General features: G+C 40.8%; 1 protein-coding gene across 2 annotated transcripts in view; it reads left to right on the forward strand.

Moving 5' to 3' along the window:
* The window catches only part of ZC3H12C (zinc finger CCCH-type containing 12C), an 84303-nt gene that overhangs the window by 21082 nt on the left and 35799 nt on the right, over window positions 1-27422 (forward strand). Inside the window, exons 1-2 of one of the 2 annotated variants that reach the window (XM_040482919.1) lie at window positions 11415-12671; window positions 17941-18692. In XM_040482919.1, the coding sequence (XP_040338853.1) occupies window positions 18013-18692 (680 nt within the window). In that variant the 5' untranslated portion in view covers window positions 11415-12671; window positions 17941-18012. Of the gene's footprint in view, window positions 1-11414; window positions 12672-17940; window positions 18693-27422 lie in introns of those variants that run through there. The other variant, XM_040482920.1, reaches the window with a different exon arrangement.

The raw sequence follows: 27422 nt of genomic DNA on the forward strand, positions 1-27422 counted from the left end.
TTTTTTTTTTTTTTTTTTTTTAATTTTTTTTTTTCAACGTTTATTTATTTTTGGGACAGAGAGAGACAGAGCATGAACGGGGGAGGGGCAGAGAGAGAGGGAGACACAGAATTGGAAACAGGCTCCAGGCTCTGAGTCATCAGCCCAGAGCCTGACGCGGGGCTCGAACTCACGGACCGCGAGATCGTGACCTGGCTGAAGTCGGACGCTTAACCGACTGCGCCACCCAGGCGCCCCATGGATGTCTTATTTGATTTGGAGAAATACCTATTCAGGTCTTCTGCCCACTTTTTAAATTGGATTATTTGGTTTCTGGGTATTGAGTTGTATAAGTTCTTCACATATTTTGGATACTAACCCTTTATCAGATATGTCATTTGCAAATATCTTCTCCCATTCAGTAGGTTGTCTTTTAGTTTTGCTTCCTTCACTGTGCAGAAGCTTTTTATTTTAATCTTGTCCCTATAGTTTACTTTTACTTTTATTTCCCTTGACTGAGGAGATACAGGTAGGAAAATGTTGCTGTGGCCCATGTCATAGACATTACTGCCTGTATTCCCTACCATCATCACTGTTTAAAAAAAAAAACCTTCAATAGTTTCCCAGTACCAAAGTTGAAACTCTAGTATGGCCTCTTTCTAGCCTCTTCTACGGCGGTAGAATTAATCAAACAGCAGTATTAATCACACAGTGTTCTGCATATTTTATTATCTGTCACATCTCTGGGCCTTCGATCCTGTTCTCTGGGCAAAAATCCTTTCTCCTCCCACCTTACCTCGCTCACCACCTTCCCCCCAGCCACAGACACATACACCATAGTCTGGGTGGGACTGACATCACCCTGTCTGTCTGTACTCACCTCTCAGAACCTTCTCAAATCATAGCCCATGTCCTTGTCTCTTGTACCCTTATGTGTTAATAGCATTAATTTTGACATACCCTCTACTACACAGATGGTCATTTATCGGGTCTCCCTAGTACACCTTTATATCCCTTAGGGAGCACTTGTATCTATGTTTATATCGTCTCTCATCTTCGCTCAGCATTATCCCTTTGTCACAGCGGGTTTTAAATACACACTCGCTGAGTGAGCACGTGGACTCCTGGAACCCAGATTTAAGCTCTCATGCAGTGTGGTTGGGTGCTCACGGACAATGCTAGTTCCCCGCCTTTCATCAGAGCATTACTTCTTAAATGTATAAATGAAATGTGATCAGCTGCCTAACTTCCATAAAAATGCCCTAAGAACCGAGGTGCTCCATAATTAATGATGTTACTGTCGATAAAATCCCTCAGTCATAGGAATTCTTTCTTTTCATAAAAGATTTTGTTCAATAGCAATTATTTAAGGGAAAAATTATCACAGCTTTAATTGTTCAATAGTTAATAACTTCTAGGTCTTAGGAGAAAGCTAACTCTGAAAAGTGAAGCAATTTATTACTTTAGGAAAGTTCGGTGGAACTTTTAGGAAATTAAAATGTTAATGAAATTATGAGAGAGGTGGGAGGGGATCGCCTTGTCTAGAGCCATTTATTTCACAGCCCACCATCTAAATTGTTAAACTGAAGGAAATGTTTTCTTATTTTCTACAAGAAAAAAAAAAAATCCTTGTTTCCTTTCAGGTGCCTCTCATTACTTTCTTCTAATTATGTCTCCATTTTCTCCCTCATCCGTTTACTCCTGCCCATGCCAGAAAACCTTCATGCCAGTGGTTTTCTTCTGAATCACTGACTCCCAACCACCTTTATCATCATGTTCCCTTTTGGCTTTCCCTCAGCGTCTTGTAATTATTTTCACTGGCCGAGATACCATGACCCTTCAATCTTCAGCTTTTCTTACAAAAAGCTTGGGTATGTTTGGCTTTTCCAAGCTAAATGTTTGCAACTAAACTAAACTAAGTGTATTAACTCATTTAATCTGTATAACAACCCTGTGCTGTTGGTGGTATTGTCCCCATTTTCTGGTTAATGAAACTGAGAGCCATGAAATAACTTGTCCAGGTTACTCAGTTGTTGGAAGAGGGCATGGTATGGTGTTGGTTTTTATATTCATAAATTAGGAGGTCAGCCTCTTTTTCTTTGGACCCTATGGTGGAACAAACTCTGCCCTGGAATTTATAGTCAAGGTTCAGGGACGTGGTTCAGAATAGCACTAAACCAGACCTGTAGAAATAGTGGTTCCTCTATCGGAAAGCATGGCCCACCCAGTCTAGTCAGGCACTCTCTGGTACACTGACCGTATCCCTTTGCTAACAGCAAAATTGTGCCCAAATATGGCAAAGCAAATACTTAAGGAAAGTGACAACACAATCTTATATTTGATTCAAAAATTCTTGGGGAAATGTAAGCATATATAATCCACAAAATGTAATTGTGTTTCTATATTAGACAATCTATTAATATAATTCATAATGTTAGTAAGCCAAAGAAAACAGTATGATCACTTTAACATATTAATGCAAACCACATTCCTGATTTTTTTCTCCGTATCTTTCATGTAGGAGGAAAATGTATTTCTATAAGTGATTTTTCAAAGGCTCTATATAGTGTCATGTGTATATGTATAGTTGTATATAAACAAAGAATTGCATATAGCTCACACTTGCTGAATGCTTACTATGTGCCTGACACCATTCCAGGTGTTCTATATTAGCTCATTTAAATTTCAGAGCAACCATATCACATCTTTTTTTTTTTTCTATTGAGAAAAATGGGGCCTGGCGTGGTAAATAAGCTCAAGGTGAGGGATGTATGTGTTGTATATCTGTGTGTGCGAACACCACCTAGCCGGCAGTCCATATATGCTTAATAATAAACTCCCAGAGGCATTCCCGTCAGTATTGGGAAAAACACAAAATAGCCATTGTTATCTAATAATACAGTGTAATTAGACAAAAGGATGGAGTAAGAGATCTAAACATTGGTAAGAAAGAGGCCATGTGATGATTTTACGTTATTGTATGTATCTGGAAATCCCCAGAGCCTCAGGGAGACACTGATGGAAACATGCGAAGTTCACGGAGGTACCTAGTTCACTGAAGTTTTATGTGAATAAAATAATATTTTAGACACCAACAATAACTAGTCAGTAAATATAATGACAGGAGAAAAACTTCATTCACAGCAGCAAGAACAAAAGCAAAACATTTTAAGACAAGCTTAGTAAGAAGTTTGTCTTTTGTGAAGAAATCAATTTTTTTTTTTTGCTGAGGTATAATTTACAGTCAATATCGTATGAATATTAGGTGTACATCATAGTATGTTCATACATTACAAGATGATTCCCATGAAGAGTGTCATTACCAGCTGTCGCCATACAAAGTTATTACAGTATTCTTGACTCCACTCCCTAGGCTGTGGATTACATCCCCGTGGCTCATTTATTTTGTCATTGGAAGTTTGTACCGCTTAATCCCTTTTTTTTTTTGCCCCTCCCCTGCCCCACCCCCACCGCCGCCCCTGCCCCTCGTAACCACCAGTTTGTTTCCTGTATCTCTGCGTTGATTTCTGTTTTGTTCATTTGTTTTGTTTTTTAGATTTCATATATAAGTGAAATTCTATGGTATATTTATTTTTCTGAATTATTTCACTTAATCTCTCTTGGTCCATCCATGTTGTTGCAAATGGCAAGATCGCATTTCTTTTGATGGCTGAGTGATATGTGTGTGTACCAGATCATTCTTGATTCAACAGTTCAACAAATCAGCAGTACTTTTTAAGCAAGTCCTACTATAGCACAGTCTCCCTCCAATTACCAACAGCTTTTTGATTAAAATCTGTCAAAACGGTTCTAAAGTATCTGCATGTACATGTAAAAATAGCCAAGGAGAGAATAAGAAGATGAGAAAAAAAATGTAATTGGGGCACCTGGGTGGCTTAGTTGGTTAAGCGCCTGACTCTTGATCTCACCTCAGGTCTTGATCTCAGGGTCGTGAGTTCAAGCCCCACATTGGGCTCTGTGCTGGGCGTGAAGCCTGCTTAAAAATGTAATGATAGAAGACTTGCACATTCAGGGTCCCCAATATACTATCAGTCTACAGTCTTAATATATGGTATAGGCACAGAAATAGAAAAAAAAATCAATGGAACAGAACTGATAGTAAGTAAGCCCAAGTTTACAGGACATTAATATAAAATAGGGTCCTATCACTCCCATCTCAGATTAAAAGCCAAGGCCTTACTTAGTGTGACCTCCAGTCTTGCTTCTCACCGTAGGGTCAGTGGGCCAACAGCCATGGCCTCAGCTGTGAGCTTGTTAGGATGCAGTATCTCAGACCCCAGCCCAGACTTCCTCAGTCACGATCTTGAAGATGTTCATGGTGCAAATGCTGTGTAAAGTGTGTGAGGCACTGCCTTTTAGAGCTCCACTTGACCTGGCTTCTATGTGGGTCCCTTTCCGTCCTCATCTTCTCAGTCCTCCCCCTGCTCACTTGCCACCCGTCCTGCTGGCCATGTTGCTGTTCCATAAACACACACTCCTGTCAGGCTTTTGTACTAAATCTTCCCTCTTCCTGTGCACATTTTCTTTGCTGTCTGTGCAAATATCACCTTAGCAGAGAAGCCTTCCCAGACTGAAAGTTTCTTTATAGCCTTTTCCATCGCCTGACATTTATGTATTGTATATATTCTCTCCCTGTCCGCCAGCCAGGCTACACAGTAAGCCTGGGGAGAGAAAGGGGCTTCCTTCATTCCTACTATCTCCCCAGCACCTGCACCTCAGAGGTGCTCAATTACGGAGTGAAACTGGCATTAAAAATACCAGTCCTAAAGGTTCTGAGGAGAGGGAGAAGTTACACTCAGCTCTTGTTTTTCATTGTACTTTTGTAAAGTTGCTGCAAGTCCTGAACCATTGCTCCTAGAGGAAATAGAGGAGTAAGTTCCTGTGAGCCTCCAGTCAAAACACTTTCATGGACCAATCAACACATAAACCGGTTGCCAGTGTGTTGCTGTTTAAAGACTTTTTTAAAAAATGTTTTAACATTCACTTTTGAGAGACACAGTATGAGTGAGAGAGGGGCAGAGAGAGAGGGAGACCCAGAATCAGAAGCAGCTCCATCCGGGCTCTGAGCTGTCAGCACAGAGCCTGACGTGGGGCTCATAGTCCCAGAGCACGAGATCATGACCTGAGCTGAAGTCAGATGCTCAACCAACTGAGCCACCCAGGCACCCCGTAAAGACTTGTTATTTCATATATAGTGTTGGTTCGTTCACCCACACCGACCCCACGGCCAGCAGCGCTTGAGGTCCAGCCTACCTGGGGCGTGTGCTTTATATGCAAGGCCTTCCTGCGCTTCAGGACACTGGACAGCGCTTGAGCGCCGGGCTGGAGAGCCATTTAAACTGCAAATCCAACAAAAAGCACAAGATGCAGAAGACCCAGCAGTAAATAGTACTTTTCAGCAGCCATGTTGACAGTAGGAGAGCTTGAAGGAAGAGGCACAGCCTCACTAAGTTCAGCCTCAGCTGGAATGTGCCTCAGGCAACTCCGATTTTCCACCTCTCCTCACACAGGCCCGCCAAACGGCTTTGAACGAGTATGAATTTGGAGGGAACAAATATTTCTTTACCAGGAGGCAGATTTGCAAACACAGAATCTGCCAGTAACGAGGACCACCTGTACATCAGTCTTTCAATAAATATGTATTGTGTTTCTCTGTGCTCTGCTCCTGGAATGATCTACCACTCAAACATTTATCAAGTCCTGGCCATAGGCCAGGCCCTGTGCAAAACTCAAGTCCTCCAAAGATAAATTTAACTATGTTCCAGGAAAGGTTTCTGCAGATTTGGGGCTTAGCTGAATCTTCAGTAGTAATGGGTAGGATTTTAACACGTGAAGCTGTGAAGAAAAGGTGTTTTAGAAGAAAAAACCTGTAAGTCACTAGCCGTTTTAAACTTGGTTACCCATTAGACACACCTGGGCTATCGCCAGTTCAAAATAAATAAACAACTAAACCTCTCTAGGCATGAGATTCTGGCATCCATATCTTTTAAAACCCCAGATGGTTCTAGTGTGCAACCAAATTGAAAGAATCATTGCTTTATTTAAAGCACTTAAACTCGTGTTTGGGAAGAATATAGGTTATGTGACGGGAAGATCAAATCAATCTGGAAAAGGGATTTTGACCCAGGTATTGAAATGCTGTCAGTTCTTTATTGCATATGTCTTGAGTGCCTATTGTATGTGGAGCACTTGGCGGGGTACGGGGGATCCATCAGCAAGACCCCAGGAGTCCCTGCCGTGCTAGAGTTGACAGACGCTGTTGGCAGCTGTTGAGGGTGATTCACATTCTAAATTTAACTTCTTATAGTATATGGTGATTGGTATGGAGGAGTCTTGTCAGGGAGGCTCATAAATCTAAATTTAGTATCTAAATGATTACATCTCTCTCTTATGGAATAGAACTCTGTAGAGAAAAATGTTATGAACTCCTATGCCGATGTTGCTCGGCAGCGTCTAACACAACCGTTTGGTTGGCTAGCCTCTCCGTCTTGTTCAGTTTCTTGAATACCAGGACAGTTGGCTAAAGTGAGTAGTGCAGTACTTGGAAATCACTGGCGTGAGGGCCTTATAGGGCACTAGCTCCAGCATTTCATGTTCCCGTCTTAGAAGAATTGGTATGTCAGGAACTATTTCTATCATGACTATTAATGAGAATTTCGATGGAATTCTTTTTTTTTTTTTTAATTTTTTTTTCAACGTTTTTATTTATTTTTGGGACAGAGAGAGACAGAGCATGAACGGGGGAGGGGCAGAGAGAGAGGGAGACACAGAATCGGAAACAGGCTCCAGGCTCTGAGCCATCAGCCCAGAGCCTGACGCGGGGCTCGAACTCCCGGACCGCGAGATCGTGACCTGGCTGAAGCCGGATGCCCAACCGACTGCGCCACCCAGGCGCCCCTTGATGGAATTCTTAATAAAGAACTTTGGTTGGGTCATAGTTGGTTTGTAGTTACTTTTGTGTCATTTTCTGCATCCCATGCTTTTCTCTCCCCAGTTCCTTTCTACTCCGGTCATTCTTACACACTCTTCTGGGCCATTCGTAAGATCAGACTTCATGACAGAGCTTTCTTTTAATTCTGTCTGATAGTTATTCTTTATAGCCTGACTCTGTCAGTTTCACTTTTCAACAAAGCTCTTGACCATGCAGTGTTTGAATTAGTTTGCTGCGTGGAATTATTTAACACCTAAAGAACCAGACCCATGTCCGTCCTCCACTGGGATGCACAGGCTGCAGGTACCGTGTTGTACATGAACGAGTACACGGTGGAGCGGGGGTAACGGCAGAGACAGTGGACGATAGGGGCCCCCACAGCATCAGGAGAGAACAGTTCTGACTAGGCTTTGATAATGAGGTTGCAAATATTGTCATTACTGTAAGAGGTAAGGTGTCATCAGGTTGTCCTAATTCGGAGAATGTCTTACCTGTATTCTATATAAAATTACACACTTTGGGTCAGCTTTTCTTGAGAGTTTCAGTTATATTTAATGTAATTGTGTATTTTAATATGGATGATATCAGGTGATTTCTGCCTCTTTTAAAATCATTTGTGGCCTTTTATGCCTATGAGTTTTCTCTCCCTTTACTCCCTTTTACATTAGCCGCTTTAGGAACCTGTGACGTGAGCATTCAGGATGTCATTTGTACTCACTGAGATTTTCTAAAATTCCTTGTTCCTTGATTATTTACAAGTTTGATAAGAATTGAAGATCATCTTAAAGTTTTTTTCTATTCATCTTTGAGAGAGAGCGAGAGAGCGTGCGAGTGGGGGAGGGGCAGAGAGAGAGGGAGACACAGAATCCGAAGCAGGCTTCAGGCTCTCAGCTGTCAGTACAGAGCCCTATACAGGGCTCAAAATCACAAACCGTGAGATCATGACCTGAGCCGAAGTCGGACACCTAACCGAGTAAGGCACCCAGGCACCCCGAAGAGCATCTTTTTAAAGACTTACTGCTTAATGAATTTTCGAAAATACTGAATAAGCAAGTTAATACTGGGAAATAATTGAAGCCTTACACTGTGGAGTATGTTGTCACTTAAAATGACTGCAGAAAAATTTTGCTTTTAGTCTACTGGGAAGAAATAACTGTTTTTTGTGTATTTGCTATTTGTCTCTGAACCCTCTTAGTGATGTAGCACTGAAAGATTGTCAGACCCTTAGAATTTTGATATTGAGGGACATTATCTTCCCTCTTTTAAAAAAAATGTTAACATTCATTTTTGAGAGAGAGAGAGAGAGAGAGCGAGCATGAGGGAGGGAGGGGCAGAGAGCAGGAGACACAGAATCCAAAGCAGGCTTCAGGCTCCTAGCTGTCAGCACAGAGCCTGACAAGGGGCTCGGACCCACAAACTGCAAGATCACGGCCTGAGCCGAAGTTGGAAGGTTAACTGACTGAGCCGCTCAGGCGCCCCTTATCTTCCCTCTTATTACAGGACTTTTTCTTCTGTAGAACTTTTTTTTTTAAGTTTATTCTGAAAGCGAGCATGCCTGTGCATATGGGAGGGAGAGGCAGAGAGACAGAGAATCCCAAGTAGGCTCCACACTGTCAGTGTGGAGCCCAGTACAGGGCTCAGTCTCATAAACCGTGACATCATGACCTGTGCCGAAATCAAGAGTCAGATGCTTAACCAACTGAGCCACCCAGGTGTCGCAGAATTTTTTCTTTTTTAAAAAAACTTTCCCATTATATGTGTTTTAACTGTAGTCTGACCGGAGTTAATTTACCTAAGTCTTCATACCATTTTTTGTTCCCCTTAATAGCTCTTGAAAGCAAAAGCTTCTGTTGAGTGTTGTTTGAGGGGGTGTTTTTCCTGCCTTAGTTCTGAACCAAGTGAGAAATAGACAAAGGAGCCAGACAGATGGACATCAAAATAGCCTTTTTTTTTGGGTGGAACCGTGGCAGAGCCCAGCTTGGAGGGCTTGATAACCTTGAACGTCCAGACTAGAAAGCTTTAACCACCCAGTCTGGGGCAGTGCTGGGGAGCAAGGCAGCCGTGTACTCTGTCCGTGGGCAGATGCCCAAGGGAAAAGGGCAGAGGAAGGGGCCAGGCTTTGCTTACAAAATTCTTCTTCCCAGACTCCCCCACCAGAGCAGTCCTTCTCCAGTGAGGAGGCAGAGGCCAGATGGAGTGTTGTACCCAAGGAGGCCACTGTAGTTGGGAAGTTGAAGCCAGAGCAGGAGACACCAGGAAAAGACCTCTCATCACAGAGAGGCTGATGTGCCCTCAAGCCACCGCTGCCTGGGATGTTGACAGCAGCCTCAGTGGCAGAACCAGGGCTACAGGAACACTGCAAAGAGCTGAGGGCTCTGGGAGAAGCTCACCCTGTCATGAAAGAGAAATAAAACTCGCCCACGAGCGCTTTCGTTCACATGCTGGTACCTGATTGATTTTGCTTCATTCTCTTACCCTGTGTGTGTAGATTAGGTTTCTGTGGGTTGGTTATTTTGTTTCTTAGTTTAATTCTCAAAAATTAGAGAAGAGTTTTGGCTGAAATTTTAACCTTTGAACCTTTGGGAGACAGTTGGGAAAATGTGACATGGTAATTTCACTTCCATGGTGTTAGGATCAAGGAAGATCGTGTACTTTGGGAAACAAATCCACATTAGGGGGAAGGTACTGGGAAGCGGGCTTGTATCACCAGTGATAAGGAGAATTGATTTCCAGACATCAGCATCAGAGCCCACGTGTTCACATTCAGACTTGAGCAAACAAGGTCCTAACATTAGACACCCCCTTGGCATTGACAGATTTCCGCGTGCTCCCCAAATTACAAATGACACCTGCCTTGTTTTTTCCTGTCTTAGCCGCAGGCCTGCTCAGCCCTGGTTTGCGACGCCCCGGAGAGAGCCCAGTGCAGCTGTTTGTATTGGCTTTGGGGTGGGGCGTGGCGGGGGGGGGGGGGGGGGGGGGCCGGCAAGTGGACCAGGCAGTGCCTATGACTAAGAAAGCCAGACGGGCTTTTCACCTACAGATGTTTTAATGTGCTTAACATTATCCAATACTAGCAACCAAGATAGTCTAAATACCCCAGCAGGATCTGATTAGCTTTTTCAGATCACTGCCTTTATTTGCTGTTTGCAAAAAAGCTTAATCCAGTGCTAGAGATCAGGCTCCCTGCTGAGCCCTTGGGTAGTTTTCTCTCATTCTTTGTGTTCACAGTGGCAGGAATTAGTGAGAAGATTCCTCCTCCTCCTCCTGAATTAAAGCTATAAAGTAGTAACTATAGTAGCAGGGGATAAAGAGAAGAAAGGAAACCCAGGGGAAAAGAGAGGACTTTCTATTCATACTAAAGAGTTTCCTTTTTATACACACAAAAAAGTTTTGATATGAATTCATAAATATTGACCTGTCTCTCTGAGTGCATAGCTTAGGTTTTATTAGGGTTTAGTTGTAACTACTTTGCTTTCGTGTGTGTTATATTTTTTATTTTTTATCTTGCTAAATCAAACTCCATTTTACCAAAAGAAGTACATTTGCTAACCATCCTAGTGGCCTTGATTTATGTTTCTTACTCCTTTTGCTCATGAAATTTTCAAGAGAAATACCACCACGTCACTTTTAAAACATTTTTTAACTTTCTTCGCTTCTGTGACATTCATATGCTTACCCAAGACATAAAGTCTACACTCTGTGTAATTTACCTTATAACTTGCAGTAAACTATGTTAGAGATGCTTTATCTTTAATGCGCTTACAACATTAGACCATAGGCTCACCTAACTGCAGAAACATTACCGTAAATAACCCTTGGCAGAAAAAGAATGGTTTCTGCTTTAGACCTAATAATTACATTTAGTTAGAAAATATTTCCACAGATTTTGAACTTTTCTAACATTTGGGAATGATATACCTTAATAAAATAGTAAACTCTTTGGAGAAAAGATATAGACAGTGATCTAAAGTATACTCTGTGTTTTTATTTTATTTCTGATAACAGGACTTTTTCAGGCTTCTGGTAGGCATAAGGAATGTTTTCTTCAGTGAGATAACTGAAAATTTGTAACTGTATGGAGGAGGCCTTCCTCTTGGGTTGTAAATAGAGAAAATCTCGTTGACACTTGAGTGGACACAGTAAGGGCGTGGCCAGGAGTCCCAACTGGCACTTTTCCCCCAAGTGTTCACAAATGACCCTAACGGAGAGTAGCTCCAGTATTTGTGATTGGTTTCTATCGTTAGGGGTGCTTTAGCCAAATTTTACATCTTGGCTCTCATAATGATACAATGATAAATCCTAGGCTGTGCATAATTCAGCCTGTATCAGAAAGTCGAATTTTAGTAGCAGCTCCTGCTTTACCTCCTGGAGGAGAGTGAAAAGTGGGTGCGTGCTCGTGTGGGCGGGTGGGGGCGCGAGCTCACAAAAGTAGGTGGTGCGTTGGAGGTAGGTTTCCTTTAGCGGGGGGGGGGGGTGTTTTCACAACACCTGAGGGGTTGTAAATTTTGGTTGAACTTCTTTAATTGAGGCCACTCAGGATGAAACTGCAGCCCTCAAAAGCACGTAGTGGTAGCCTTGTAAGTACTGCATTCTGGAAGTTGGAAATAAATCTGGGGTAACAAGCTTCCTCCCCGAGGAGGTCCATTTTGGTCATTCTTACCCCCATATTTCTTCTTCATAAAGTTAACTTGTTCCTGAGCTGGAATTTGAGCTGAAATACAAATCCCTTTAACAGGTATAATAATGTCGTATATTAGAACATAATGAAAGCTTTTATTTCATGAGATGGGCGAGTGGAATCCGTAAGAAAAGAGTTTTACGTGGCGCTGCACATGTGTAAGGTGAGCCGTGCTGGCGATTTTAGGCTGAACGTCAGCAGTTTTGTCTGAATGCATAGTTTGGATGACACATTTGGCACACAGTTGGACCACACTCGTTTCGTCTTCCCACACTACAGGACTAGTGAACTCACTTTTTAAAATTCTGTTTGTAAGCTCTTATCGCTCCCCCTCCCTTTCTTGTCTTTTTATTGCCTTGCAACAAACGAACCAATACCTAAAAATATTTTGGATTTCCCAGTGTTTCCAGGGAAATCGTTTGACTGTAGCCTTCTGTCTCATTTCACTAGTCACTCATTTATTAAAGAAAGGGATTACTGCAGTAGGGAACCGCTGCTTTGACACACTTCATTTTCTTTATTTCTCAAAACCCCAAAGCTAATAGACTGGAGTGGAGCCTCAGCTTTTTGGAAACATGCAAGTCCGACTACTTGAAAATAGAATTGGTTTCTTTGTTTGGTGCATGAAAAGCAAGGAGGAAAAGCCGAAGGCCGCCCAAGCCAGGTGTTTCTTGTTGGCAGCCTGCTGCCTAATGACTCGGCTCCCAAAGAGCAGCTGCCGGCGAGTGGCCTTTGTCTGGCCTATTGTTGCCCGCACACCCCTCGTTAATACACACGCTGCCCGGGGCAGGCCCCGGGAATGACATCAACTCGCTGATCGTAGGAACCTGCGAACCTGACGCAGGGAGCCGAGCTTGGCCCGCATCTGCCCAACTAATTGTGAGCTCCCGCGCCGTGATTGGCTGTCCCTCCACTCGGTAATCGGTTCAGCCAAGACATTGCCATTGCATCTGTCCAACCATTCATTGTTCTTCCTGGCTGCCTGCACGTCTGCGGCTACCACTGTGTTAAGGAGTTCCCGCTGAAGCTGCTGCAGAAACGTCTTTGTATTTTCCTGCCGCCGTGAGTATCTGCGCTACTTAATGCCTGCCTCCCAAGTTCAACTCGGCTAAATACCGAGAGTATTGACTTGAACTTTGTAGAAGAGAGGATACGCCTCAAACGACAGCCTGCAAATTATTATGGAGTGCCAAAATACAAGATCATTCTCTCCGTAAAATACGTGCAGCAGATCTTTTACAGGTTTATCCTCTGGAGTCCGATCAGTCATTACAGCCTCATGAACGTTTGCAGGGCGCTGCGCACGGCACGTGATCATTTGGTACTTAAAGATAAGTGATGATCACATGTTCTGATATTTTGACAAACCATGAATTAGGATTTTATCTTGTCACATTCTTAGGTTCCTTAAAGTGTCACTGTCAGACTTAGGTGCTCTAAGCTGATAGTAAGATATGATCGGTTTTCCTGCTGTCCTAAAAATCTAGCTTGGGGAGATGGACCGATGCACAGGTAGATGTTTCAGACAGCTTGCTGTAAATACAGTGACTAAGTGTTCACCTGCTCTGTCAGCGGTTTTTGATAGTAACAGAGAGTTCTCATTTCTCCCATCTCTTTTTCCCTGCAGTGGTTTCAAACATTAGGCTGAAGATGTCGTTCCCATAACTATTGCTTTCACGAGTTGTGTAATGGGGAAAAGAGGAGGAGACAAAGACTTTCATCTATCAGTTGGGAGGGAAAGAGAGAGCATAAAGGGTTAAAAAGAGGTTTTCCTTTCTACCACATGCCCTATTGTGTGAACATATGCAGGAGTCTATTGAAAGTTTTCAGAAGATGGGCAGGCCACCAGTTGCTGGTCTCCTGCAGTTCTAGTAGACATCTGCTGCCCCAGAGCATTAACCAATCTGTTCAAAGGGACATCCTTCCTTTGTTAGCTAGAGGGATGCGGACAACAGCACTCACTGAAATACAATGGTAATTAAATACACAGAGACTACAGCAGTAGGTATTTATTACATATTCATTATTTTATTTTCATTGTTCTCATAGTATTACCATTTGGATAACAACCAGAACCCACTTTATGGCATTGTAACTTTACATTACAAACAAATAAATTGATTTAACAACTTTGTGGTCTAATATTCCGGATCTGTGAGGCTCTTTAGAATAGAAACAAAAACAAAAACAAAAACTTTTTTACTGGATTTGAGGTGAAGGATTATCCAAGTCATCTAATGAGAACTTTCAAAGATCTCACCAAACGGGGGAATTCGTGTGCATACAACACATTTCTAGTAAATAACCGTTCTATTATAAACCTACTTTCAGCTAATAGAAAGTTTCTTTTTGACAATTAAAATAGTTACACTTCATCATCTACAAAATTAGCATGAAAATATGGTTATTTTTCAACAAATAATATTATTTGATTTTTAATCTATTAGGCCTTTGGCAAAGAAAATTATTTCTGTGTCCAGGATAGTATCTGGACGGAAGCTATAGCTTTGTAAGTGTAGAAATCTGTGTTCAGACCATGATATTTTTGCCCAGTGCTTTTTGTATTCATGAATATAGTGTGTAAAGGCCAATTACAACAGATTCCTGATATAAAGCTTAAAAGTTAAGCCATATTTTTTGTAGTTTTTTGATAATGGTGGGAGTATAAACGCTGACCTATTTTATGTGTGAAATTTTGTCTACGTTGCTTCTTCATGAACTGGGGGAAATTAGCCTTATTGGTTAATAGTTGATTAAAGGTGGTTTACCTATGTTTGCATTTGAGTACATGCAAACCTTAAAAGTCTAGTAAGCAATTTAGAATTAAGGAGAAAAGTATTTTCTGTCTTACATGTAATAAGAAATGTGATGGTATTGAAGTCTTTGCTGTCTTTTTCAACATTACATTGCTATTTTTGAAGGCCCTGAACAAGAGTAAAGACCCTTTACTGTTCTTTGTCCTAAGATTTCTTGTAATAATTCCTTTAAGTTTTGTACATGACATGAACAAGTACTGCAGCCTATGAAAATATTTTTTCAGCTTTTAAATCTTAAGACTAGTCTTTAATATTTTATTGAATGATTTCAAGATCATCTGTGAAAAAAATTTTAACTGCCATATTAAGTCAGGGCAGTCTTTTACTAATTACGAATGGGTAAGGAAGCATTTCAGAGATGAAAGTTTTAAAAACCAAATGTTTGCCATTTGATCAGTACAAAGAAGGCTGCTTCAGATTTGGATTCTGTAGTGAAGAAAATCTGTGTGGCTTAGAGGCCTGGTAACAACTCCTTTGCCCTTATTCTTCTGTTTCATATTTAGTCTGTTGATTGACAGGAACTAAAAATTATTTAACTGCTTGTTTAGGGAAGATGACGTTGGAAAATTCTGAAGTAACCAGTTGAAATATGGAACATGAAGAGAGAGGCCTGTCACTGTGGAAAAAAAGGTTCAGTGAGAATATTTGAAAAGAAAAAACTGTTTTGCCTAACAAAATAAAATGTTAGTTTTTTTTTTTTTAAGTAGGGTAGATCAAGCTTACTTTCATCCTTAGTGTTAAAAATCATGTTAGCCCAGTTATCGTAAACTTTTTATTTAAATAGGATGTATAAATTACATGAGTGATTATAAGTTAAAGGTGTGTGATATTCACTGCCTTTGTATACAGTTGCGTTTTCTGTGGTTTAATATTATAAAAAGTAAACTATTGGCAATCTCATTTTTTCTCCCTATTTTATCATTATAGCTGTAGAATAAAATTTAATAGAGCAGTTTTACATTGTGTCATGAACACTTTTTTAGATTAGACTGAAGTGATATAGAAAGATTTAAATATTTGTTTAGGGTGGATCATTTATGGTTTAAAAATCTTTACAGTATTGGGTTTCATTTCTTTGGAAAATGGGAAAATTCAGAATAATTTCACTTACTCTTTAAACATAACATTTCATTTCCCTGTTCCCCAGTGGCTGTGTTTTTGATAAAGTATTCATCTTTTCTGAAACTGTCCCAAAGGAGGACACTACTGCTCAATATTAAAATAATATCCCCTACTTCAAGTCGGGGATTGGGTCAGTGAGTCATTACCATGAAGAATTATCCCACAACAGCGCTTGTGCAGAACCCAAACTTTTCGGGGGAGATCAGCAGCGTGGCCCATTAAATACACTTCCTGCAGTCAGAACAGATTGCGGGGTTTACGGAACAATGATGTGGGAGCTTCCAGATTGGCCTGGCAGCTGCATTGTTCTCGGAGGGTAAACCAGACGCACTTAAGTCCCAGTCTCTTTTATAGGCTTTTGTTCATACCAAATTATTCTTTGACTGTGCTAGCATTCATGATGGCATGTTAAAAGAGTGCAGCTTAGCAACCAGCTTCTGGTTGCCAGGCAGCCCAGCTTCCAATAGGGTTTTCCTTGTTCAAGATACTTTTGGTGGGAGCTCTGCGAAGGCCACGGTGCAGATTTTTCTTTTAACTGTATCCCTTCATTAGGATTCTGTTGTGATTTGTTACTTGCATTATGGTGTCAGTATATTACAGTAGTTAATAAATCACTGGGTGTAAAGATGTGCTTTCAGAATCCCTTCCTTTAATTCTAAATAATTGGGCTCGTGCATATCCATATTAATAGGAAAAAAAATGAAATAGATACGGCTCAGAGCTCTCCTAAAGAGTGTCTCTTTTTATCAGTTGTGCCGTCCCAGGCCAGGAGAACTTGATGTTCCTTTAAGACTAATGAACGCTCTATTAATAGAACAGCGTTATCTGTCTTCTCGAGGGATAAAACCCGAAGAAACTCCTGTAGAAGTGTGTAGGAGTTCCACACAGAAGAAATGTTAAGTGTGTGGTTATAAAGCTAAAGATTCCATGTTCTGTTCTCTAGTATTTACCATACTTAATAGAATTTATTTCATTGTGTGGAAATACTTCACTCTCTAATAAGTTCACCAAGTATGCATTCAGATGTTTGACTTCTTAGAAGAACACTTAGCATTTTTCTCTTAACATTTATATAATAGCTCCTTTCTAGTGTAAATAAGATGTTGAAGAGCTTTAGAATAAAATGTTTTTTACAATTTTCTTTTTTAGATTACTTAAATAGGTGTTTTATGACAGTCTCAAATTCAGCTACCCCTGCCTTACTAATCTCCCCAGATGGAACACTGGAATTGCCTTAATAAGTAAATTTACAGCCCTTGCACTGAAGCACAAGAACAGATAATTTTATTTTGCTAACCTGTTCCTGGTAGAGAAATAACAATGATTCCCAATGACTTTAAGGAAAACTAGTAACACAGCAAAAGCATTTTAAACAGCAAAGCATTCCTGGGGGTGGCAGGGGAGGGAGTAGCAGAAAGGATGACTTTTTAGCGAAACGTAGATAATGGTGAACTAATTATCTGATATAATACAGAGAGATATTTTCTTCTGTAAAATGCAGGAAATTAAGATAACGGTCAGTGTACTTAACTGTATGCTGCTAATTTTATGAGAACGATTTCATTTCTGCGCTTTCTAGCAATGTGCACAGAATAAAAAAGAGCTCTTTTCCCCTGGAGTGAAGTAGATGGTAGTGTCCTTGACAGTAAGGGTGGCGTATCATTAAGATTTGTATTCGTTACTATGTTCAGCAGTCACAAAATAAAGATTGTTAGGACAAAACTGTTCATCTCCTAAACGGAGTAGGATTCACTCTGTAATTATTTCATTCTTTGTTGGCCGTTGTACAATTGTGCTTTTACAGCACACCCCCTAAATTTTTTTTGAAATGTCTTTAGGTTGTTGTTAAGCTTGATCCAAATTAACGTCAATTTTTCAATTACAGTAAAGTTAATGTCTTCCTTTCTCTCCGTATGGCTTTCTCTTTAATCTTTACAAATGTTTATGAACTCTTTTAGAGAACTTGTACACAACCTATCCTGGTATATCTAAAACATGCTTTTGGGTAATGTTCTAGGTGTCGCTCTGGAAACATTGGCCTTTCTGACAGTGGAAAGGTCTCTTCCGTCATGGTCGAGAAGCATCATGACAGAGTGGGCGAAGCATGGGTTTGGGAGTCGGGCAAAACTGGGTAAAAAAAAATCCAGTTCCACTGGTTATTTTCTTTGTCACCTCAGAGGGATCGCATGGCATTCTAATTCCTAACTTCTTCATCTGAAAAATGGGGCATGATGCCATCTTGGGCAAAGGTGTTCCGCAGGATGAGAAGACGTAGGTAACTGCAAAGTATGTATTCGGTATAGTTTGGTAATAAATAATCTTTCAACTTCTTCACTGAAACAGGAATGAAACTGTACATAAGAGATTCTAAATATTTTACATTTTTTCTCTAGGAATACGGGGTGCTTTGCATTCAGGAATACAGAAAAAATAGCAAAGTGGAGTCAAGTACACATAACAGCTTCATGGGCTTGAAGGATCATCTGGGGCATGACCTAGGCCACCTTCATGTGGAGAGCACTGACCCACATTTAAGTACATCTGTACCTTGGTCAATGGTGGAAAAGCCAACAATGGATAAAGTTAATTCCGGGAAGGAAGAGAAAGAGGTGTCTGAAGAGAATGTGAGCTCTGGTGACTCTGAAGAAAGCACAAATTCCGATAACGAGTCAGACCAGTCGAGAAGCATTTCAGCAGAGCCGTGCTTATTAACCAAGACTCACAGACAACTGTGTAGGTCTCCCTGCTTAGAGCCTCACATACTCAAACGCAGTGACATTTTGCAAGACTTTAAACCTGAGGAGTCCCAGACTACCTCCAAGGAAGTGAAGAAACCCCCCGATGTGGTGCGAGAATACCAAACAAAACTAGAGTTTGCACTGAAGTTAGGCTATTCTGAAGAACAGGTTCAGCTTGTGCTCAATAAACTCGGTACCGATGCTTTAATCAATGACATCTTGGGAGAGCTCGTCAAGCTTGGAAACAAAAGTGAGGCCGAACAGACGGTTAGTACGGTCAACAGTCTAACGCGGGAAGCGCCTTCCCTGGAGTCTCAGCGGTCGGACTCTCCGATGCAAGAGCTCGTGGCGGATGACGGGGAGAACCTGAGACCCGTAGTCATCGATGGCAGCAATGTGGCCATGAGGTAAGTGCCAAAGTCTTCACTGGGTATTACTAAACCATCTTTGAGAGGTGTTCCTAGTGTCGTGACCAATTTCTCTTCTAATAGTCACTGAAGTCAAGGTTATTCTGCATCCCCACATTAGCTTATGTATTTTTTTTTTCAACATTTATTTATTTTTGGGACAGAGAGAGACAGAGCATGAACAGGGGAGGGGCAGAGAGAGAGGGAGACACAGAATCGGAAACAGGCTCCAGGCTCTGAGCCATCCGCCCAGAGCCTGACGCGGGGCTCGAACTCACGGACCGCGAGATCGTGACCTGGCTGAAGTCGGACGCTTAACCGACTGCGCCACCCAGGCGCCCCAGCTTATGTATTTTTTGAAAAATGTTTAATGTTTTTATTTATTTTTGAGAGAGAGACAGAGAGAGCAGGGGAGGGGCAGAGAGTGGGGGACACAGAATCCAAAGCAGGCTCCAGGCTCTGAGCTGTCAGCACAGAGACTGATGTGGGGCTCGAACTTGTGAACCAGGAGATCACGACCTAGGCTAAGGTTGGCCGCTCAAGCCGCTGAGCCACCCAGGTGCCCCTAGCTTACATATTTGGAATCGCATCTCTTTCACTTTTCTTCCACCCAGCTGCCAGGGGGCTCTGCCAGTTCTCCTCCCGTTCATCCTTAGATACAGACCCTCTTTCCCCAGATACATGTCTTTTTGTTCCTCATCCGGCTAAATTACTGTGGCGTAGAAATCCATGCATATTCCTGGTTGAGTGTTGACCACTAGTTTTAAACGAAGAACTTGACTGTGATAATATTCAACAATTTTGGAATCTAGTCAGGTAAACGGTCTATTTCTAGGTAAAGTCAAATAATCCTAGGGGAAAACACCAATTCCTTTAGAAAACTGTTTATATTGATTTGGGAACAAATCAAAGTTAGAGTTTCAAATTTTTTTGTTTCACTTAAGAAATGTAAATTCAAAAATAACTCCTTACAAGCTGGGGATAAAAAAGCCAAAGCGAAACTTCTAATGAAATTCTTTCTATGAATTTTAAGAACTCAAAATTTTAAGTGCATCTAAATTCAATTAGTGTAAAGTAAATAACCCCCAATGTTCAGAGCACTATGAGGCTTATAAAGATGTGTAAAGGCATTGATTCTTTCAGAGAGCTTAGCATTTCACACATGGTTTCTTAAAAAGTGATCTGAGGATACCACAGAATCGTCGCAGAACTTATCAGAAATGCACATACTAGACCAGTGCTGTTCATTGGAAATGCACTGTGAGGCATGTGCATCATTTAAAATTTTCTGGTGCCTACATCAAACAGTTAAACAGGTAAAATTAACATGGATGGTATATTTTATCTAGGCTTATAGACCCCAAATATCCTTTCAACATGTCATTGATAACGTTATTAATTAGGTATTTCGCCTTACTCTTTTGATACTAAGTCGTAAAGTCGGCTATCTTACACTCACAGCACGTCGCCGTTCAGACGAGCCTTACTTCAAGTCCTCAAGGGCCACCTGGAGCTGGTGGCCACCATGCTGGGCTATGTAACTCTAGAGACCTGCCAGCTCTCCACGCGGACTGCCCAAGTCCAGACCCAGGTGCAACTCACACATCTCCTTGTGTAACGAGTATGCCAGCTACCAAGAATGTGTACTGACATTGGAGAAGCACTGTTTTTAGCGGGTGAGGGTGAGGACTTACACACAGGGTATGAGAAGGACCAATTTGTAAGCCTCAAGATAACCTTCTCAGGTAGGACCAGCATTATCTTTCTTTCAGTTATAAGCCAGTGAGACTTGCAGGATTTGAATTGCTCCTCCCAGGTAAAGCATAAGTCACACCCATGTATACCTGACTTCGAAGTCTGTACTCTTTTTATCGGATAATGAGAGATAAAAGCAAGTTGAAAAGGTTCAAGTCAGACCTTCTAAGGCCTTGAGTGCCAAGCTAGAGAATTTAAACTTGACCCTGATCCAAAGATAATTGAAGATTTTTGAGAAGAGGACTATAAGAGTACAGTTGTGCCTTAGACTGTTAATCTAGCAGTGGTGTTTAAAGTGGATCATAGGGACACCTGGGTGGCTCAGTTGGTTAAGCATCCAACTTCAGTCACTTCTCAGCCTTTTGGCTAAGGTCAAGTGTAGTGTCCAACTTCAGCTCAGGTCACGGTCTCACGGTTCGTGGGCTCTAGGTCTGTTTCGGACTCTGCGCTGACAACACGGAGCCTGCTTGGGAGTCTCTCCCTCTCCCTCTCCTTCTGTCCTTCCCTGATTCCCACTTTCTCTCGAAATAAATAAGCTGGAAAAAAAAGAAAGTGGATTATAGGAGGTAGATCAATTTGGGTGCAAACAACCCTTTCTAATGGAATAAAGAGGGCCTGAAGTGGCATAGAAGTATGAAGTGTACATACGGCCTTGAGAAGTCTTTCAGTAAAATAACCTACTGTTTAATCTTTCCCGAATGAGTTTTTTTTCCTTGTAAAAATCCAGAACTAGCGAACAGTTACTTTAGCAGAGTGATCGTTTGTAAGGTCTAAACATCATGAAATCTCCAGGGGAGAGCCTAACGAATGAAGGTTCTGGAGGGTCACCTGTAACTCTAGCCAGATATGACAGTCACCAGGGCAAGTCTTGGGCTCTACGCTTGGAGAATCTGAATGAACGGGGCTGTGGTAGAGCCCACACCATCATATATTTTTGAAGGGTGAAGGTATTTCGGATGTGTGGCCAGTGTCAAAAATCACTCAGCATGAAATGTGCATACTTACAGATCAGGAAGCAGAAGAAAGTGATAGTTCAGGGAAAGAGTAGTGTGAAAAGCACAACTGTTAGAAAAAAGTAAAATGCTAGAAAAACCAAGGATGTACTCATGCCGTCAAACTCGAAGAAGAGCAGGCTTTAAGGAGAGAGATTAGAGGACACGACAGCCAGGACGTCACTGTCTTCAGGAATGCCACGTGGCATTAAAGATCGAAGCCCGGTTACAGGGATGCCAGGGAAAGAAGCAATGGGGTGTCTGGCTGGCTCAGTGAGTAGAGCACGTGACTCTTGGTCTCAGGGTTGTGACTCCAAGCCCAGCAGTGGGCACAGAGCCCACCTGAAAAAAGAAAAAGGGAAGCAAGAAAGCAATGAAGAACTGCAGCTGGGTCAGTGTTGTAGAAAGTTGACAGAGGAAGTGGAAAAGTAGGATGGAGGAATGTTGGGGCAGGATTTTGTTTCGTTTTCAGTGTAAGAACGAACCTAGAGAAGGAGGGGGTGGGAAAGAGAGTCTCCACAGGAGACGAAGACAGTAAGACTAGGACGGTGTGGCCTTCAGACCGAACCAACTGCCAGTTCTGACGGAGGAAACAAGAAAGGCGCAAGTGGAGTATTTGGCGTTAGAGGGGAACGCACTTTTAGGGAGGCGCAAAGGGCATGAGATTTCTAAAACCTGGAGCCCGCAGAAATGAATTTCTGAGATGGGTGTCCTTTAGATAAATGATGTCACAGTTGGGTCAGCCTCACATCAACTCATATGACCCAAACCGGCTCCCAATGGCAATGAAAGGTACTTGGATGATGGAAAATTTACGTAAGACTCTAAACTTTACTTCTCCCACATGGTGCAAATTATCCACAGGAAAACTGATTCAAAAATAGATGGCATAATGAAGGCATTTGAACAACCTATTCTTACATAATTATGAAAACAAACGTCTACCCCCACACCCTTTTGGCACCCCCCTGTATCGCTTGCTGTAAAGACGGGACAGTGCAGATTCTGTTCTCTCCGTCATATATTTTAATCTGACACTTAAACGAAAGTGCTTCAGGCATTTCAGGACAGAACAGGTTGACAGGAAATTTTTATTATAGCAGAATTATACTGTCAGTCACAATAAAATGTTGTACCACGTCCATAACTTTGAAAGTGCCAGAACTCATGAAAATTCATAGTAAACTTTCATATTCTGCCATTTATAAGATCTACATAAAGTAAAAAAAGTCATTTAAAAATACATATCTACTTCAGATTCATAATCTTATTTTAACAGAAATGTAGATAGATTTCATCCATGTCATGTCTCATAAAATATAACATGGTTTTACTTTTCAGATTAATTTCCCACTCATGATAAGTTAAGCAAACCTATTATATAATAAACTCATACACAAAATAAGTAAATACAAGCATGAGTTAAGAATAGAGTACTATTTTATTTTCTTTCTGATCTCTGAGGCAGAATGATTCCATATATAAGATGAGTATATTTTAGTTTCATTTAAATGCTAGCTATAGAAGTGATAGAAAATGATTAGATAGAAGTTAAAGGTAGAAAAGCCAGGGCATTTTTATTGAAATTGCCAAAGGAGACTTTTAAAAAAATTAGTTCTCGGGGCGCCTGGGTGGCTCAGTCGGTTGAGCGTCCGACTTCAGCTCAGGTCATGATCTCACGGTTGGGGGGTTCGAGCCCCGCGTCGGGCTCTGTGATGACAGCTCAGAGCCTGGAGCCTGCTTCGGAATCTGTGTCTCCCTCTTTCTCTGCCTCTCCCCCCCGCTCGCATTCTGCCTGTCTCTCGCTCTGTCTCTCAAAAATAAATAAAAATTTAAAAATTTGTTTAAATTAGTTCTTTACATACCACTTTTGTGATTCTGAATTGTTAAAACTTTCCAGCCCCACTTTTCAGAACTGAAAAAGGGGGAAGTCTTACGGGCTTGTTATTAGACTTAAAGGTAATTAATACCAAGTGCCTGGGATGTAATAGGTGTTCAGTAATTATGCTTACTGCATTAGCTCTAGCTTCTAGATTTCAATCCAGAATATAGTAACTCATGTAATGAATACTTTGTTATCCCAGGGTTTTATTTAAGTGTTTAATAAGCATAGCAATTTAGCAGTCCATTTTGTTCCTATGATTTATAGGAATATTTTAATTTTTGCCTTAATTTTATATCGGTGGTTTTCTGTGATGATTTCTACAGTTTCATAAAGGAGCCTTGGATCTTAGATCTGGGTGCCTTCAAAGTTGCACAGAGACAAGCCGCATAACCAAGATAGACCCCAGAGTCCCAGGGTTGCAGGGGTCCTACTGTGTTGCCTTGGAGGGAGCATGCTTCTACTTCCCGTTGACCAACATGCTTTATTTTCCTTTATGTTTATTTATTTTGAGAGAGAGAGCGAGAGCACACGTGTGCATGAGCAGGGGAGGGGCAGAGAGAGTGGGAGAGAGTCCCAAGCAGGCTGCATGCTATCAGTGTGAAACCCAGCTCGGGGCTCAAATTCATGAACCGCGAGATCATGACCTGAGCCAAAATCAAGACACTGAACCAACTGAGCCACCCAGGCGCCCCTGATTAATATGCTTTTTAAAATGCGCCACATGGATAGAAGTTCTGGGTAAGTCTGTTGAATAAACAATTCACCAAAAATTGACAGTTACCCAGAACTTACTGTAGCATAATTTGTGATACTATTTCACTGCTAAGTATGGAGGACATCAGTGTGTTAAAATAGAAAGGTGAGCTAAGTTTAGAGAAAGCCCTAAACTTTCGCATATAAAATAGTAAGAATTCAAAACCTGTTGGGTTTCTGAAATATGAAACAGAGTGAAAGTTATACTGAGTGGAGCTGGAGTAACAAATCCTGACAAAAAGTGCGGTTGGTTTTAATTCCTTAAAAAAAGAAAATCCCTCTTTAGTAATTTAGCAAATTGGTCATTCGGTCAATAGGCCTCTTTCCTTAATGGGACAGATGCTTGATAATGTAGATATTCCATGAAATGTATGCCTCAGAAATAAAGCATGATTATTATTTATCATATTTCTGAAACTAAATTCTTAGGATACTGTGATTTTCATTTCCTCCAAGTAGCTTTACAACTTTTCATACCCTGTGATTCCGTTAAACTGAAGGTAGTTCATCAGTGGAGTTGAATTCGTCTCAGTCCACATGTATCCAGTAGTTTAAATTTTTTTTTTTTACATTTATTTATTTTTGAGAAACAGACAAAGCGTGAGCGGGAGAGGGGCAGAGAGACAAGGAGACACAGAATCTGAAGCGCAAGCTCCACGCTTTGAGCAAGCGGTCAGCACAGAGCCCGACGCAAGGCTTGAACCCACGAACTGTGAGATCATGACCTGAGCCGAAGTCGGATGCTCACCCGACTGAGCCATGCAGGCGCCCCTGTGTCCAGTAGTTTAAATTCATATTTTTCCTTAAAGAAATCCAGTGCTCTTTTCTTTTACGTGCGGCTTAAGTTACCAGGTGACTTGTCCTGTCATTAACGAAGTACAGTTCTGAGAGCTGTCATGGATGGGAGTATGATAACTTGGGGTCAGTGCACTTTGATGACTGAGATTCCTTGATTTCCTTTTTCTTTTTAAAAAAATTTTTTTTGATTGCCTTTTTCTTGAAGTATAATTCACAGACCATGTTATATTAGTTTCAGGTGTACAACATACCGACTTGACAATTCTGTACGTTGCTCAGCTTTCACCAGGATAAGTGTAGTCACTGTGCACCGTTATTACAGTAATATTGACTGTATTCCCTATGGTGTATTTTTCATTTCCATGACTTATTTTATGTCTGTGAGTTTGTACCTCTGAATCCCCCTTATCTGTTTCACCCGTCCACCACCAACTTCCCCAGTGGCAACCACCAGTTTGTTCTCTGTATTTAAGTGTGTTTTTTTTTTCTTTTGTTTAGTCGTTTGTTTTGTTCTTAGATTCCACATATAAGGGAAACCATAGGGTATTTGTCTTTCTCAGCCTAACTTATGTCACTTAGCCTAATACTCTCTAAGTCCATCCCTGTTGTCACAAATGGCAAGATCTCACTCTTTATGACTAAGTGATATGCTTGTGCATGTGCGTGTGCGTGTGTGTGTGTGTGTGTGTGTGTGTGTGTAACTATATCTTCTTTATCCATTTAACTCTAGATGAACACTGAGATGGCTTCCTTATCTTGGCTATTGTACATAATGCTGCCATAAACATAGGGGTGCATGTTTCTTTTTGAATTAGTGTTTTCCCTTTCTTTGGGTAAATACCCAGTAGTGCAATTACTGCATCGTGTAGTGTTTCTATTTTTAATTTATTGAGGAACCTCTCTACTCTTTTCCTCGGTGGGTACATCAGTTTGCATTCCCACCAACAGTGCACAAGTGTTCCCTTTTCTCAACATCCTTCCTAGTTTGTTTTTTTGGTGTTGAATTGTATGAATTTGTGAGATATTTTGGATATTAACCCTTATCAGACATATCATTTACAAATATCTTCTCCCATTCAATAGGTTGCCTTTCATTTTGTTCGTTTCTTTTGTGCCAAAACTACTTGGATGTACTTGCAGTAGCTTATTTTTGCTTTTGTTTCCCTTGCCTAAGAAGACGTATCTAGAAAAATGTTTCTACAGCTGACGTCAAAAAACTTACTGCCTTTGTTTTCTTCTAGGCGTTTTATGGTTTCAGGTCTTAAATTTAGGTCCTTAATCCATTTTGAGTTTATTTTTTGTGTAAAGAAATACTTACTTTGGAAATATTTTATTTAGAAGTACGAATTTTGGAGTAAGAAAGTGGTCCAATTTCCTTCTTTTGCATGTAGCCATCCAGTTTTCCCAGCACCATTTATTGAATGGGCTGTCTTTTCCCCATTGTATATTCTCTCCTTTGTTATAAATTAACTGACCATGTAGATGTAGGTTTGTTTCTGGGATCTCTAGCCTATTAAACTGATCTGTTTATGGGCCAGTATTATACTGTTTTGATTCACAGAGCCTTGCAGTATATCTTGAAATCTGGGGTTGTGATATTTCCAGCTGTTCTTCTTTCTCAAGATTGCTTTGGCTACTCAGATTCTTTGGTGGTTCTTTACGAATTTTAGTATTATTCTACTTTTGTGAAAAATGCTACTGGTGTTTGATAGGCCTTGCATGGAATCTATGGATTGCTTTGGATAGAATGGACATGTTAGCAATATTCTTCAAATCCATGAACTTGGGTGTATCTTGTGTATCTTTCCATTTGAATCATCCTTAATTTTTTTTTTTTTTTTTTAATCAACCTCTTCTAGTTTTGTGAGCATCGGTCTTTCACCTTCTTGGTTAAATTTGTTCCAAGGCATTTTACTCTTTTTGGTGCAGTTGTACATGGAATTGTTTTCTTAAATTCTCTTTCTTCCCCTTTGTTTTCAGTGCATAGAAATGCAACATATTTCTGTGTATTAATTTTGTATCCTGCAACATTACTAAAATTAGCAGTTCTAGTAGTTTTTGGTGCAGTCTTTAGGATTTTCTATGTAGAGTACTAAGTCATCTGCAAAAAGTGATAGTGTTATTTCTTCCTTGCCAGTTTGAATGCCTTTTATTTCTTGTATTTGTCTGATTACTGTGTCTAGAACTTTCAGTAATATGTTAAATAAAAGTTGATGAGAGTGGACATCACTCTCTTCTTCCTGATTTTAAAGGAAAAGATTTCAGTTTTTCACCATTGAACATGATGTGAGCTTTGGGTTTGTCATATGCAGCCTTTACTATGTTGAGGTATGTTCCCTCTGTACCCACTTTGTTGAGAATTTTTATCATGAATGGATATTGTATTTTATCAAATTGCTTTTTCTGCATTTATTGAGAATATCGTGATTTTTATTCTTCCTCTTGTTAATATGATATATCATGCTGATTGATTGCAAATATTGGACCACATTGGCATCCCTGGAATAAACCCCACTTGATTAGGATGAATGATTTTTTTTAAGGTAT

This window comes from Herpailurus yagouaroundi, unplaced genomic scaffold, assembly GCF_014898765.1.
Source record: "Herpailurus yagouaroundi ecotype Mexico unplaced genomic scaffold, PumYag 161, whole genome shotgun sequence".
NCBI classification, from domain to species: Eukaryota; Metazoa; Chordata; class Mammalia; order Carnivora; family Felidae; genus Herpailurus; species Herpailurus yagouaroundi.